The 16,798-nt window shown below is 46.0% G+C and overlaps 1 protein-coding gene across 4 annotated transcripts in view; it reads left to right on the top strand.

Moving 5' to 3' along the window:
- The window catches only part of LOC144680732 (calcipressin-2-like), a 443,141-nt gene that overhangs the window by 358,043 nt on the left and 68,300 nt on the right, over nucleotides 1-16,798 (top strand). For all 4 annotated transcript variants that reach the window (XM_078542029.1, XM_078542028.1, XM_078542030.1 and 1 more), the window contains one exon: nucleotides 3,066-3,237. In XM_078542029.1, the coding sequence (XP_078398155.1) occupies nucleotides 3,066-3,237 (172 nt within the window). The remainder of the gene's footprint in view (nucleotides 1-3,065; nucleotides 3,238-16,798) is intronic.

Here is a 16,798-nt window from a genome sequence, read left to right as displayed (position 1 = left end):
CAAGACCCCTCAGGATCTAAAAGGTTTCAATGAAGTCGCCTCGTATTCTTCTAAATTCCAATGGGTACAAGCCTAACCTGTCCAGCCTTTCCTCATAAGACGATCCACCCATTCCTGGTATTAGTCTAGTAAACCTTCTCTGAACTGCCTCTAATGCAGCAGTTGTCAGCATCCTGTGCTACTTGAACCTGTGCCTCTTGAGGCTGTTGCTGCACCTGGCCATGAGACCCCTTCGTCGCTTCCTCCTCAGCTGGATGATAGCAAGTAGAAGTGCAGGGTAGCCTGGAGCCAGCATCATGCATGTCTGAGGTGATCTATGAACAAATTGCAGTGATGCATCTAGTCAGCATACCCCTGGCCTCCCCCGACCCCACCATGATGAAGCTCACCCTGGAGGACCACAGATGAGTTCTCTCGTTCAAACATCCATGTGCATTGAGACTGCAGCATTGACCAGGGTGATGAAAGCCATGTCCCCGCATCATTTCTCAAATACTGTTGGGCTTCCCTCAATCATCCTCGAGACACATTTGAGAGACCCTTGCCTGGCCATCATAGATGTACCACCAACCCCATTATTAGCCATGACCATCCACTGGGACTCTCAAGGTTCTAAACCGGCACATTGTTGTCATTCCTCCCGCCCCGGGCCCTGAGGAGCTAACCCCCTCCACCCTCCCACTGTTCTCCACCACACGCTCTACCTTGGTTAACTTAAGTTGCCCTTCAGCACGGACTTTACTGCAGCTCCTGACCTTGCTGGGATCTCGATGTTATGAGGCCCATTAAACCTGCTGCTGCTTGGGCTTCACCATAGAGAGAACACCATTAGCAAGGTTCTCAAGCAGTTCACTCATGGTTATTAGGGTATCCCTTTAGTCAACAAATTGTGCTCACCATTAACTCCACCCACCTGATAAGACCCTCCTCCCACTTTGAAGGATCGCACTTTCAGAGTGACTGTATTTTCGTGGAGACATTTAAAAAACGTTGCATGTCACATGCCAGACCTTCTTCAACACCTTCTACCCTCTCCGTCACCCACTAAATTTCCCCATTACCCTTGACTCTACCAATATAACTATTCCTCCCGCCTGTTACCCATGAACCTCCCCCATTACCCTTGAGCCTATACCCATCATCCTCCACAAACCTTTTCTCCCCTCTGAGACAACACATGTTCCTGTCACCATGCCTACTCTGACCCCTCCCATTATTCGCGCCGACTATTTGGTCAATTTCCGTGACCCCCATCATGAGACCATCCGCTACCTGACCACGACCCTAGACTTGCCACCCTACCGCCTCTGACTCCCGCTCTCACTGTGACTGTTCCCTCCACTTCCCAGGACCCTGAGTTCAACCCCCAAGACCTGTAGGCTGCAGACTGCACCAACCCTGCCCTTTAGAACTATTTCTCTCCCACCATCCCAGCCCAGAAACCCCACCCCCCACCCATTCATAGGACCCCCACCTGCAGCATGCAATTCCCTTCCCTCCCTCCCATGTCTCTGCACCCTCTCCTTCCCTCCCTGGCTCTTTCCCTGCCCCGGATAGTGGCCTCCCTCTCTGGCTCTGACCCCGCCTCAGACATCCTGCCTGCCTCTCTGGCTCCATCCCTGCTCTGGACATTCTGCCTCCATCCGTGGCTCCCTCCCTGCCTCTCACATCCTGCCTCCCCAGACTCCCTCACTGCCTCATCCAGCCTCCCTTCCCTGTGGCCCTTAGACTGCCGCCACCCGATCATTGCATGTTGAACAACACTCCTGAAAAAGGGGAAAAAAACAGCGGCAGTGACTCACTCCAACTCCAGAAAGTTGACTACCTCACCTGCTGAATGTCACTTATATGCAGTCGTAAATCTGAAGGCACATTTTGCTCGCTATGCAATAATTTAATTGGGAAGGGGAACTTAATTGTGGTGAGATAGCCTTTTAATAAGCATGCATGGTGTGCAAAAGTGCTTCCTGACGTTTGCTGTCAGAAAGCTCAGCACACCTTCAAACTTCCCTGAACTTAATAGCTTTGTTTCACCCCGCCATTGGGAAGCTGGTTTTTGGTCTCCCGCTCAATTAAGTTCCCCCACCTGCCTTGCTTCCTGTTCATGGGAGCAGCACAAGATTCTTCCCAGAGTTTCCTACCATCAAAATTCAACTTGTTTAAATTTGGAAGACATTGAATAATGTCATTGTGCAATTCCACAATCACCAGCTCCCTCTAATACCTTGATCAACTCGCCAACTTCATGTGTAAGCCTAGACTGTGAGTGTCTGCAAAGTACTATACTGTGTATGGTATCAATGTCAAGCCCAACCCTGTCCTTACCCAGTATCCACAAGCACCCATTTTCCAACAAGTTTCACTTACTAGTAGTTAGCATCAGAAACACAGCCTACCTTTTCCTCCCCCAAGTCCAGAGGTACTGTTGCTAATTGTCATGCCACAATTGCTGCTTCAGCTGTGACCAGCTACCTCAGGAGATTGTGAAAGTAATTTTAATAGAGACCATTATAAGCATGTAGGGTGGTTTTATAATCCTCAAGAATATAAGTTTAAAGTCCCATGGAAGTATTCCTAAATTGAAACTCCATCTTGAGCCCAAGTATAATATGATCATTTACGAGCCATAGCGCTGGACAAACTTTTTATCTCTGTACCTCAAAATAAGCATTATAAAACAAAATAAAGTGTAACTTTACAATATTAATGAATGGAAAATGATGGAGGAGCAAGTTCAAATTCTCAATATGTGCTGCTGCTGGATGAACACCTACTCCAGAGGTGCAAAATTGTAAAAATACCCATATGTTCAAATTCATCATCAGCCACCATATTGAAATAAAATCTTGCCAGATTTTTTAAAGTCCTAAACATAGTGTCTTTCAGCAACACAGAGATTGAACATGGAAGGTATAAAAAGTAATTATCTACATTTTTCTTGCTGAGAAGGGCCAGTCTTATAATGCAAGCTTGATAAGAGCCCACTCAAACATTGGAAGTGAACGGTTGCTGTCATCTGATACACTGTGGATTATGGTATAAACAGATGTCAATTTATTTCCCAGGTTCAAAATCAAGGTCCAGATGGAGATAATCTGCACCTTGCCCCACCTCAGCCAGCAAAACAATTTCTCATCTCCCCTCCAGCATCACCGCCTGTGGGTTGGCAACAAATAGATGATGCCACACCAATCATCAACTATGATCTCCTCTATGCAGTGGCAAAACTGGGACCTGGTAGGTTTTTCCATCTTTCATAATTGCTATCAAATAGTAGCCTGTGGAAGGTTCATTTTGCAAAGTTACCCTTAGTGCATAGTATCACTATGTATTGTTTTACAAGCCATAAGAATAAGTATCTACTTTGTAGATAATGAAGTTGAGGCCAATGATCTTTTTAACTGAAAAGTGTCTTACATTCATTGCTGGTCATTTCATATTTTCTACGTCATGCTATCTACAAAAAAATGTTTTTCTTTACCTGCCTTATGGCCTGCTCATGCCTACCAATTGTTTGATCATAACTTCCAATTTGATATTGCATTTCACATTGTTAAACTAGAACCTTGGAGATTTTCCCATTTTACTTAATTTTATAACTACTATTTATATCGACCACTAATTACTAACTTCAGTTTTATAAATGCTTGCCTACACTATCTAGCTGTTCAGGACAAGATGCAACCTAGCTGAAACAGGGCAGGTTACATAGAAATTTCATAACTCTAGAAGGGAGAGTTTCTGCTTTGGACAAAATGTATATAAATTGTGCCCAAAGCTGCAGCCTTTTGAAATGTGTTTTTTTCCCCTCAAGTTTCTGCTCAGACTAATTTGTGTATCTTCTTCTCTCTTTGACATCTGTCCATCTTGATAGACAATGGACAGTGCCCAGGGTATATATCACTTCTGGACTGAGCATTATCACAACTGGCACAGATGAATGGTGTTGGTCCGAGGTTGACTATATTTTTAACTTCCAGTGGGCTGTCTTTTCCGCCATCTGGTCATTTCATTTGTCCTCTGCTTTTTCCACGTCCTTCCTGACTGCTTGGCCAGAATTTTAAATTCTGCAGGCGGGCGGGTGCACGCCTGACCTGCACAGATGTGAAATAGCATGTGATGACATCGGGCGAGCATCCTGTTAAGCCCATTAACAATGCAATCAACAGCGATTTTACGTGGCCCGTCCACATTTATGGTTGGCGGATGGGCCATTCTCCCAGGCGGCATTCACATTTTTGCTCAAATCTTGATCCAGGGCGGGATGAAATCTCTGTGTCGCCGTGGGGAAATAGAATAAAAAGAGATATCTGGTACTTTTTTTATGAGGTATGCTTTCAGGTGCTTGATTGTGCTGCATGGACATATTTTGCAGCATTTTTGTTGTGTCCTTTACTCTGTGGAGGTCTGCAGCTCCCTGAGGCAACTGTCTGCCTTTAGGGAGCTCACTAGAAGCGCTCACCTGCACACTCAGTTACATTGGCACCTGCCCTCTTTCCGCCCCACCTTAGCAGCGTTGAGCATTTCATCACAGTCGGGCCGATCGCAGCTGGTGGTCCATTCCCCGCCTGCTCCCAGGCCCGCCGATCGCGCGTGCCAGACAGCCGGAAAATTCAGTCCCTTGTCTTTAGTCTCTCTGGTCAGCAGCAAGAACTCCCCATGCATTGACTGTGATCCCGGTCAACTTGAGATTTCACAGACATGGGTGACCTGTTAGTCTTGTGCTGATAGCAAGCTCGCCATACAGCATGTCTTTGGGGATGCGGCCATCGTCCATTTGGTGCACGTGACCCAGCCATCAGAGTCGCCACTGACTCAAGAGAGCAAATATATTGGGGATCCCTGTACACTTGTGTACTTCCATTTTTGGTATTCTGTCATCTGCCAGGAGATGCTCAATATTTGTCTGAGGCTGTGGAGATTGAAGCTGTTCAGCCACTTTTCATAGCTCGTATAAGTTGTCCCTGCCTCACTACTGTAAAGGAGGGTGCTGCGAACACAAGCCTAGTACAAACAGAGCTTTGTATTTTTAGTTAGTTTGCTGTTGATCCACACTCGGCCTCTCAACTTTGACATGACAGCTGCAACCTTGGCAATCCTGGTGCTGATTTTGGCATCAAGGGACTGGTTGCTGTTAATTGTTGATCTAAGGTATGTGAAGCCGACAATGACCTCCAGAGTGAGGTTGCCGATGTTGATGGAAGGTGGAGTCTCTACGACTTGGCCCATAACTTTGGTCTTCCTGACACTGATTGTCAGTCCAAACTCCTTGCAGGCCCAGGAGAACCGATCTACAAGCTGCTGCAAGTAAGATGCTGTATGGGATGCCAGTGTGGCGTCATCAGCAAATAGCAACTCATGGACAAGGTCATTGTGTACTTTGGTCTTTGTGCACAGTCTTGCCAAGTTGAAAAGCTTGCCATCAGCACTGGCATGCAGATAGATGCCCTCATTTGAGTCACTGAAAACACATAATAGCAGCATGGAGAAAAATATACCAAAGAGAGTTGAAATCAAGATGCAGCCCTGCTTTATCCCATTGCTGATCAAAAAAGCATCTAATGTTGCTTTATTGTAACTGACAGAACCGTGCATGTTTTCGTGGAAAGAAGAAATGATGCCCAGGTGCCCAGGCAGGCAGCCTATTTTCTGCAGCAATTTAAAGAGTCTCTCGCTGCTGACAAGATCAAAGGCCTAGGTGAGGTCTGTGAAGGAAATGGAGAATGGTCTGCATTGTTCGTGGCACTTCTGCTGTAACTGCTAAAGTGAGAAAATCATATCAACTGCCAATATGCCACCTTTGAAGCTGCACTGAGACTCAGGGTTGATGCATGACACCAGGATGTGCAATCTGGTCAGAGCAACTTGAACAAAGACCTTCCCCATGATACTTAACAAGGAGATGTCTTGGTAATTGTTACAGTCCTCTTTGTTTTTGTGCAAGGTATCATGCATATCATGAGGCACAAGTCTTTTCTTCCAGCAGAGGCACGAAAGTTCATGGAGATGCTGCAGCAGTGTCGATTTTCCACATTTGATGATTTCAGGTGGAATGCCATTGTTTCCTGGGGCTTCGCTGCTGGCAAGATAGTCAATGGCCTTGTTAAGCTCCACCATGATGGGCTTTCTGTCCAGTTCTTCCATGACAGGAAAGTCTGGAATGGCGCTGAGAGCTTCTTCAGTGACAATGTCCTCCATTGTGTAAAGTTCGAGATAGTGCTCCACCCACTTTTCCATCTGCTTGCTAGGTTCAGTGATGATCATCCCTGTCTTTGTCTTCAAGGGGATTGATTTGGTTGCTGCTGGGCTTGCTCATTTCTTGATTCCTTCATACGCTCCTCTAGCATCCCCGGATTCAGCAGCAGGTTGTATGTTGTTGCAGAGTTTCAACCAGTATTGATTGGCGCGGTGCCGTACAGTGTGTTGAGACTTGATTCTGACAGCTCTGAGAGCATCTAGGTTTTGTTTGCTGGGCATTTGCTTGTAGTTCATGAGGGCTCTCCTTGTGGTTCCAGTAACTGGCCCCATTTCAGTCCAAAAAGCCTCAAAGTAGTCAACATTCCTCCGACCTGTTATCCCCTAGGCAGTGAGTGCAGAGTTATAGATGGTGTTGTGCGGATGATCCCACTTTGACACTGCACTCTGGCCTTCGGCATTGTTGTCCAAAAAGCCTGATTGAGGATATTGAGGAACTTCAGGGTCCTTTCTGAGTTCATGGTACAGAAAGTGTTGATCCGACGGTGACCTTTCTTCTTGGAGAAAGTATAGTTTCCTTGGCTAAAGCCTGACCATGCCACACACCAGGGAGTGGTCAGTGGCACAGTCAGTGCTGTGATTGCTGTGAGTGACGAGGACACTATTGAGGATGGTATATCTGGTAATGATAATATCTAGCTGGTGCCACTGACGTGATCTCGGATGTCCCCTGGACACCTTGTGGCAAGCCTTGGTTTGGATGTAGCTGTTACTCACACAGAGTCCATGGCAACAGCATAGCCCCAGCAACCTCTGTCCATTTTTGTTCAACTTGCCGATTCCCGAGTGCCCTATGCACATTGGCCAAGCTGTGTAGTTGGTATCCAGCCTTGCATTGAAGTCCCATAGAAGGTACAATCTTTCGGTGCTGGGAATTCTGCTGATGGCAGCATCAAGTGCCTCAAAGAATTGATCCTTCACGTATGTAGTGGAGATGCGTGTTGAGGCATAGATGCACATGAGGTTAACTGGGCCCGCACTGGTTGACAAGCCTTTTGGGGGGAGGGAGGTGTCAATCATTGCAAGTAAAGTTTTTACTGTGAAACCCACTCCATGCTCAGGTGTTGTCTCTTGGATTTTCCCCTGCCAGAAGAATGTGTAGTGTTTCTCTTTAAGGGATCCACGTTGAGCAAGCCTAGTTTCTTGCAGTGCATAAACGTCCACATTGAGCCTTGTAAGTTCTTTGTCGATCACAGCTGTCTTGCATGTATCATCAACCTGCAAAAGATCATTGGTAAAGCCAGGACACATAGCCCTTATGTTCTAACTTGCCATACAAAAGGCTTGTGCCTTCTTTGTTGATTTTAGCTGGAATTTTCCACCCTTGTTGACATTGGGCGTCATGGAGGATGTGAGCGGACAATATGGCGAGAAGGCCAAAAATCAATTCTACACCGTCGTGAAACCAGTTTGCAATTGTCCGCTCTGTCCATCAATGGCGGGCCGCTTTCCCACTGCCAGACGTTGGGAATGTCATTTTAATACATTCGCATCTAATTATAAGCCCTGTTTGCCAGAATCATACCCCAAGGCACGATCATCCAGGCACGTCGGAGTGATTGCACACTGACATGTTTCACAATGGTACATAAGCAACGTGCACCTGGCGAGCTGCACTTCGCTCGGGACTTCGAGGTTTGTTTGCCTACCTTGCTTCAGGCAGCACTCGATGTCAGGCTTTGCAGGCAGCACTACATCACTTTTAGTGGGGCTCATAGGCAGGTCTCTACCTATTGGGGGAGGTGATGGCATAGTGGTATTGTCGCTAGACTAGTAATCCAGAGACCCAGGGTAATGCTCTGGGGACCTGGGTTCAAATCCTGCCACGGCAGATGGTGGAATTTGAATTCAGTAAAAATCTGGAATGAAAAATTTAATTATCATGAAAAACCCATCTGGTTCACTAATAGGGAAGGAAATCTGCCATCCTCACCTGGTCTGGCCTACATGTGACTCCATGAAATGGCCTAGCAAGCCACTCAGCGGTATCAAACCACTGCAAAGTCACTAAAAAAGAATGAAACCAGATGGACCACCTAGCATCGGAAAAGACAACAGCAAACTCAGCCCTGTCAATCCTGCAAAGTCCTCCTTACTAACATCTGGGGGCTAGTGACATCTGGGAGTTGTCTCACAGGCTGATCAAGGAACAGCCTGACAGTCATCCTCACAGATTCATACCTCACAGATAATGTCCCTGACACCACCATCACCATCCCTGGGTATGTCTTCTCCCACTGACAGGACAGACCTAGCAGAGGTGGTGGTTCAGTGGCACACAGTCGGGAGGGAGATGTCCTCAACATTGACCCTGGACCCAATGGTCTCATGTCATCAGGTCAAACATGGGCAAGGAAACCTCCTGCTGAGAACCACGTACCACCCCTCCTCCTCAGCTGATGAATCAGTGTTCCTCCATGCTGAACACCACGTGGAGGAAGCACTGAGGGTGGCAAGGGCACAGAATGTACTCTGGGAGGGGGGGGACTTCAATGTCCATCACCAAGAGTGGCTCGGTAGCCCCACTACTGATCGAGCTGGCCAAGTCCTAAAAGCACATAGCTGCTAGACTGGGTGTGCGGCAGGTGGTGAGGGAACCAAGAGGGAAAAACATAGTTGACCTCATCCTCACCAATCTCCCAGGCACAGATGCATCTGTCCATGACAGTAGTGGTAGGAGTGACCACCGCACAGTTGTTGTGGAGACAAAGTCCCGCCTTCACATTGGGGATACCCTCCATCGTGTTGTGTGGCACTACCACCGTGCTAAATGGGATAGAGTTCAACCAGATCTAGCAACTCAAGACTGGGCATCCATGAGGTGCTGTGGGCCATCAGTAGCAGCAGAATTGTACTCAAACACAATCTGTTACCTCATTACCCAGCATATCTACCATTACCATCTAGCCAGGGGATCAACCCTGGTTCAATGAAGAGTGCAGGAGGGCATGCCAGGAGCAGCAGCAGGCATACATAAAAATTACGTGTCAGGACTGTTTGCGTGCCAAAGAGCATAAGCAGCAAGTGATAGACAGAGCTAAGCGATCCCACAACCAACGGATCAGATCTAAGCTCTGCAGTCCCTGCCACACCCAGTCATGAATGGTGGTGGACAATGAAACAACTCACTGGAGGAGGAGGCTCCTCAAATATCCCCATCCTCAATGATGGGGGAGCCCAGCACATTAGTGCAAAAGATAAGCTTAAAGCATTTGCTACAATCTTCAGCCAGAAGTGCCAAGTGGATGATCCATCTTGGTCTCCTTCGGAGGTTCCCAACATCACAGCTGCCAATTTTCAGCCAATTCAATTCACTCCACATGATATCAAGAAACAGCTGAAGGCACTGGGTAGTGCAAAGGCTATGGGGTCCCCACAATATTCCGGCAATAGTACTGAAGACTTGTGCTCCAGAACTTGCCACGCCCCTAGCCAACTGTTCCAGTATAGCTACAACACTGGCATCTACCTGGCTATGTGGAAAATTGCCCAGGTGTGTCCTGTACACAAAAAGCAGGACAAATTCAACCGGCCAATTATCAGTCTACTCTCGATTATCAGTAAAGTAATGGAAGGGGTCATCAATAGTGCTATCAAGTGGTACTTGCTTAGCAATAACCTGCTAACTGACGCCCAGTTTTTGTTCCGCCAGGGCCACTCAGCTCCTGATCTCATTACAGCCTTGGTTCAAACATGGACAAAAGAGCTGAACTCTCAAGGTGAGGTGAGAGTGGCTGCCCTTGACATCAAAGCCGCATTTGACCGTGATGCATCAAGGAGTCCTAGCAAAACTGGAGTCAATGGGAATCAGGGAAAAACTCTCCGCTGGTTGGATTCATACCTAGCACAAAGGGAGATGGTTATGGTTATTGGAGGTCAGTCATTTCAGCTCCAGGACATCACTGCAGGAGTTCCTCAGGGTAGGGTCCTCGGCCCAACCATTTTCAGCTGCTTCAGCAATGACCTTCCTTCCATGATAAGGTCAGAAGTGGGGATGTTCACTGATGATTGGACAATGTTCAGTACCATTCGCGACTCCTCAGATACTGAAGCAGTCCATGTCCAAATGCAGCAAGACCTGGACAATATCCAGGCTTGGACTGACAAGTGGCAAGTAACATTCATGCCACACAAGTGCCATGCAATGACCATCTCCAACAAGAGAGAATCTAACCATTGCCTCTTGACGTTCAATGGCATTACCATCACTGAATCCCCCACTATCAACATCCTGGGGGTTACCATTGACCAGAAACTGAACTTGACAAGCCATATAAATACTGTGGCTACAAGAGCAGGTCAGAGGCTAGGAATCCTGCCACGAATAACTCACCTCTTGACTCCCCAAAGCCTGTCCACCATCTACAAGGCACAAGTCAGGAGTGTGATGGAGTACTCCCCACTTGCCTGGGTGAGTGCAGCTCCCACAACACTCAAGAAGCTTGACATCATCCAGGACAAAACAGCCCGCTTGATTGGCACCCCTTCCACAAACATTCACTCCCTCCACCACTGACACACAGTAGCAGCAGTATGTACCATCCACAAGATGTAACTCCTTCCAAACCCACAACCACTACTATCTAGAAGGACAAGGGCAGCAGATAGATGGAAACACCACCACCTGGAAACTCCTCTCCAAGTCACTCACCATCCTGACTTGGAAAGATATCGCCATTCCTTCACTGGAACTCCCTCCCTAACAGCACTGTGGGTGTACCTACACCACATGGACTGAAGTGGTTCAAGAAGGCAGCTCACCACCACCTTCTCAAGGGCAATTAGGGATGGGCAATAAATGCTGGCCAGGCCAGTGAAGCCCACATCCCGTGAATGAATTAAAAAAAGACCAACCGTAAGGCGGGGATGGCTTTTCAATGGCTGCAGGGCTAGGGCTTGGGGAAGAGGGAGAAGTGGCCTCATGCAAGGGAAGAAACTCCAGGGTGAGGGCTGCACTGGGGAAGTGGGGTATTCCAGGGTGTGGGGGGGGGGGGGGGTGGGGGGGTGCGGTGGGGGGCGGGGCGGTGGGGGGTTTGTGGGGGGGGCGCATATGTTGATCTGTGCAAGTGGCCTCATGATGGTGAGGGCTGAGGAGGCAGTCTCCAGAGCAGATGAGGCCAGATGGAGATGTGAGGGTGTGTATGAGAAAGTGAGTAGTGATGCCCCTTGAGCTGGCAGTGAGTGAGATGCCAGTGAATGTGTAAAGGCTTTGTGAGTGTGTGAGCTTAGAGTGATAAGTTGGTTGTCTTACCCTACTGGCACAGATGAGATCATTCATCCATTTTCTGTACTGTATGGCCGACCTCAGTGCATTGGCACTGACCACGTCTGTCACTGCCTCCCAAGCCAGAGTGGTGAGACTGATGGGCCTCCTGCGGCCAGAGCGGGGGTAGAGAATATCACTACAGGCCTCCACGGTGTCCCAAAGCGCCCCAGAGATGCGTTAGTGAATCGGGGGCTGCACCCTTCTTGGCTTTTGGGGCTATGCCTTTACTGGCGCCCTCCTGGGCTGCAGGCATTGAGAAATGTGCGTGTGGCTGCAGTTTAAATATGGCCCCCTGCGTGAGCAAGTGGTGAGGTAACAGCGTGGCGGACAAATTGGAGGCCGCTTGCCAGTGAGACGACATGTTTCCTGTGGCTGCATAATTAATGAGGCGGGAATGGGATGATACGGTGCGAAAACCCACCATGCGACTGGTGGGTAAAACAACTTTTTTCCTGCCAGCCACCACTTTGTGAAAATCCGGGACAATTCCGCCCTTTGTCTTATCTTGTGCATAGATTATCGATCCACCTGTTGAGAGTTGTCTCTCTAAGCTGCATGCATCCATTGAAGCAAGCGGGCAATGGCGTGACAGCACCTAACTGATTTGGGCCTGCCCAGCTTGAGGCAGGTGGTAGCTATCCAATAAAAAGTGATGATCTCCCCCACCGTCGGAAGTAACCCCTGGCACTTCTGCTCTATGTCAATCAAGCGAGAACTTACAACCAGTAACTGTTACCTCCCGTGTTGTGCCAAAGTAAACCACAAAGCTGGAGTGTCCTCTCAAGTACACAGGCCTGGGCAAATAGTATGGAGACCCTGAGTTGCCCAAGCATCAGGACAGCCCTCTTAACATTGCTCATATTGTCCAAAGGGAGAAATAAAACTGTTTGATACCAGCTCTGCTGTAGGAGTTGCCATAAAGCTGCCTGATAGATGACAGATTACTGCGTAGGGGACTCCACTCTGGATTTTCTGTCAGGGTTTACTCCCTTAGCCTTCTTCTCTCTTGAGACATCCACAAGACATTGGGGCTTTTTACCCATAGCTAGGGATCTGGTTCATGGGCAGCAGGGCCACATGCTGGTGGGCCTGCATGCCATGCATCTGGGGCCCAGGCCTCCTCTGAGCTCCTGTAGTTTAGCTGGGATCTGCAAGGTATCCAGTTTATATCGAGCGCTACATCAAGCTTGCCAATGAAGAGGCTATGTACTGGCGTGAGAAACTTACGCACTCAGCTCTCTTTTCATAATAGTTGTACTGCTAGCAGTGGTGAGAGCTGAAAGCTAAAGGTGATAAGCAGACTGGCCATTATGCACCAATCACTATGCTAACACACTTGACGCATCACATCAATCAAAGACACACATGTCTAGATATCACCAGTGTTTGTCTATCGCCAAACACTAAATTTGTCACCAGCCAGCTCAATCGAATGCCATTTTAAAACATAATCATTTTTAAAATTTGTTTTGACAAATGCCTTGATATATTTAAAAGTGGTCATTTTTAAACTTTTAAAGTGGGGGTAATTCTGGCAATTTGACTAATACAGCTAAAAATGGGTTTATTTATCATTTTTTTTTTGAACATATATCGTACAGCATAGGATAAAGCACGGCTTTAGGTGGATGAGAGCAGTTTTGGTAGAATAGATGACAAGTTCTTGAAAATAATGCTACAAATACATAACCAACATAATCTTAGGAAATGTCATGCATTATTGCATCTATGCTAATTAACAGATGATTTGGTTTCTGCTGATAATACTGGGATTTAGCTTGGCATCATGCCTAATGCCCAAATGATAATTTAAAAAAAAAAAAATTTTTAATAACAAAAAAAACATTTTCATCGCAATGTCAATCCAATTGTGAGTAACCCAATTTTAAATTACTGAAAATGAGTTTTAAAAAATAGGCAGAATCATTTCCTCGTTATAATTGGCTGCAGAAGCCAGTTTCTTAGTAAATTAAATGGAAAAAATATATTGAAAAGCTTTTAAAACCTCCCTGTTAGTTTCCTTGCGTGCAAAAGAACAAGCTTAATTTTCAGACTCTCCTCAAAGGCCTGCAAACAAGCACAGTTAGAGGAAACTCCCAATGGTGATTAATTCATCCAGGGGTATAGCCAGTTTTGAGGGGATGGGACTAGCTTCTATAGTGCAATATTTTTAAACTAGCATTAAAGATCGCAGGAATTTCAGCTGCATTGAACTAAATTTAAGTTTAAAATTCTGAGATCTTATGTGCTGCTCTGGCCCAATTTTGGGTGACTTGGACTGAGAAAATCAACACAAATGAGCAGAAACTCCAGGCCAGTGTTCAAACAGCATAATCTGATGCAACCTTTTAACTTGTCATGTTATTACAAAACAAACACAATTCTATGGAAGGATAATAACTGAAAATGGAATATATCGTATAGCATAGGATAAAACACGCTTTAGGTGGATGAGAGCAGTTTTGGTAGAATAGATGACAAGTTCTTGAAAATAATGCTACAAATACATAACCAACATAATCTTAGGAAATGTCATGCATTATTGCATCTATGCTAATTAACAGATGATTTGGTTTCTGCTGATAATACTGGGGTTTAGCTTGGCATCATGCCTAATGCCCAAATGATGAAGCATTAAGCTTTGTCTCCAAATTGTTAAATGTGCTACGTAGCTAATCTTATGAAATGTTTACTCAATTTATTTCCAAAACAAGACTCCAACATAGCTCTGACTCAAATAATAATATTAGCTATGTTCAATTTAAAGTATGAATAACTGGTATGACTATTAGTAGTCATCTACCTGCGAGCACTGCAGATACTTCTATTCCATTGGCCATACTTCCACCCACAGTAGCCGTCACTAAATGCCTGCATGTTAATATTTTACAGCAGAGCCTGAACTTTCTGCTTGTCAGTTGTGATAGTGAAAGTGAGGCAGATGAGCCCTTCAACACACCTCAAAAATTCCCTCTTGCTTCCAGTCTTAGGAGCATTAATATATAGGAGGCAGGGTTCTTAGCCTCTGCCAGGGGGTCATGCATTCTGGGGCAATATGTCGTGATGCAGGGTTCTGCCACAGTGAAAGGAAAGAGGATTCTAGAACATTGCTGGTAGAATCATTTTTCTGGCCTCCTTACAACGTTAACTTTTCCTGATGGAATCTCAGTATGCCGTGCCCTGAAAAATAATCACAGTCTCCTCTTCTCGTTTTAGGCTTAGCTCCTCTCACCAACATCTAAACACAAGATTATTGTGCCCTTCTTGCAGTATAAGTGGTAGGAATCTCAGTGGAGCCTGTGTTTCCCTCTCTTTCATTTATGTACTGTGTGAAGACCCTCAAATGGGCAGGCACAGTTCACATCCCCCTTCTACCCTCAACCCTCCCTTTATCAGATTGGCTAGTAGGAAGTAACAGGGAGTTAGGAATATAGTGCAGCATTAAATATTACTGCCATCACCTTTTGGTAGAGGGAAGTGAAAATATAGCTCAAGGGACTCTGCAGCTGTGACATTTACAATTTCAAGTGCTGAATCAGGAGGACAAAGAAGTCTGGTTACAGTCACAGGCCAACAAAGACAGCCTCTCATTCATCCTGCACCAAAGGTATCTGCCTGCAAATTAAAGTTATAATAGGAGCATGTCTGTGAGTTAAAGAACAGATTTAGATGTTGATGTCAGATCAGCACTGTTCCCAATTGTTTTCCTGCAGGAATCGATTTTAGCAAGGCTCAGATGAATTGTGCTGCAGTTTCACAGTAATGAAAGGTCACACCATGATCATTTTTTATGGTTTTGCAATGGTAGACTAGGGCTTTTTGATACCTGCTATTGACATTGGCCTTTCGTTGAGTTGGAGATAAGCTCTGAAATTTGATGTAACTAAATTTTGACCCTGCAAGCAAAACAACACTGAGCTGTAGAACCCAACATTGTTTAAATTCTCTATAAAGTCTTGATGGAAATAGGTTTTGGTTTTGTAATTGCTGTCAATTGTTATATGTATGGTGCAGGTTTACCACAGGGATCAATTTAAAAACAGCCTCTGTTTCGAGTAATGGAAGGCTGCCAGACCCAAAGAGCTCTGCATAACCCTTTGTCCGTGCTAAGCAGAGCTCAGTCTGTGGGTGCCCTGGTCAACAGGGGCCAAACTTGGTTAAACTCTAATGTCTTCAAAGAGTTGATTCAGCTGTTGACTTTCTGCTAACAATACTGATAGGCAATAGGGATAGTTTAAGTAAGTTATATTTGTATTTGAGGGTATTAGAAATGAGTTTTAGCTTTAATGTTTAAGTTTGATTTGTATTTCTGTATTTGTGTATTAGGAAAAGGTCAAATTGAGTTTTAGTTTCACTTTAAAAGGTGCCTGCATTTCTAATGAGAGTTTTACGACTGTTGCAGCTAAGTTAAACAAACAAGAGTAGGAAAATTTGGGTTGTTGCCGAGCAACAGGGGCCCAGAGAGGCAGGTCCCTTCCACAGACACACAGAAGAAACTAGAAACAGCAGTTTGATTTGGGAAACTGTTTGAGTTCGATGGGTTTTGAAAGTAGCTGCCAGGAGAGACTGGAGCAAAGGGGACAGATAGCCAGTCCCAAGCTAAAGAAAAGACACCAAAATCCAGGTGAGTAGAACGGGAGAAAGTCCCAAGAAGACTTTCTAATCAAAGGAAAGACAGGAACCTGTAAAAGGTCCTGTTCAGTGACGTTAAGATTAAGGAGCAGAGAAAGGCTCCAAGCTGCTGGAAGCCGAGTCAAAGTGGTATAAAGGCTTGTGAGAAGTCAGAAGATCCAAAGAGACAACTGAAGGTCTGTAACTCTTTGCTATGGGCATGTGAAACAGTGATGTACTGTTGACAGCTGAGTTAGTGAGAGAGAGTACGTGGAAGACAGCTTGAATGCTTGTGGTGACCCAGGGAAGAGGAACATTGGAAAGAGAGTTCGAAATCCTGGAGGTGAACCCTTGCAGAAGGCATCTGAGAGAAAGCATCGGTTTGGGAGAAGAATCCAAAGCGAGTTCTTGGAGAGTGGAGATTGGAAACCCTCGTGTGAAAGACAGAGTTCAGTGAAACTGATTGGCTCATGGTGTGACAAGTGCCTGGGGAGAGTTGATGAGAGGTCCATAGAATCTGTCTGGGGTGGCATCTTTCACTTGGTTTCAGAGAATGGTGTGTCTGACCACAGGGTGCCAATTGGTTTACATGGACTGTGTACTTACTGTGGACATTAGAGTATAAGATAGCTTTTGTAGCTTGTGTTATCCTTACAATTCTGTATA

This window comes from Cetorhinus maximus, chromosome 5 (genome assembly GCF_964194155.1).
Source record: "Cetorhinus maximus chromosome 5, sCetMax3.hap1.1, whole genome shotgun sequence".
NCBI classification, from domain to species: Eukaryota; Metazoa; Chordata; class Chondrichthyes; order Lamniformes; family Cetorhinidae; genus Cetorhinus; species Cetorhinus maximus.
The sequence above is the reverse complement of the archived record's forward strand: the minus strand, read 5'-3'. Positions and strand labels throughout refer to the sequence as shown.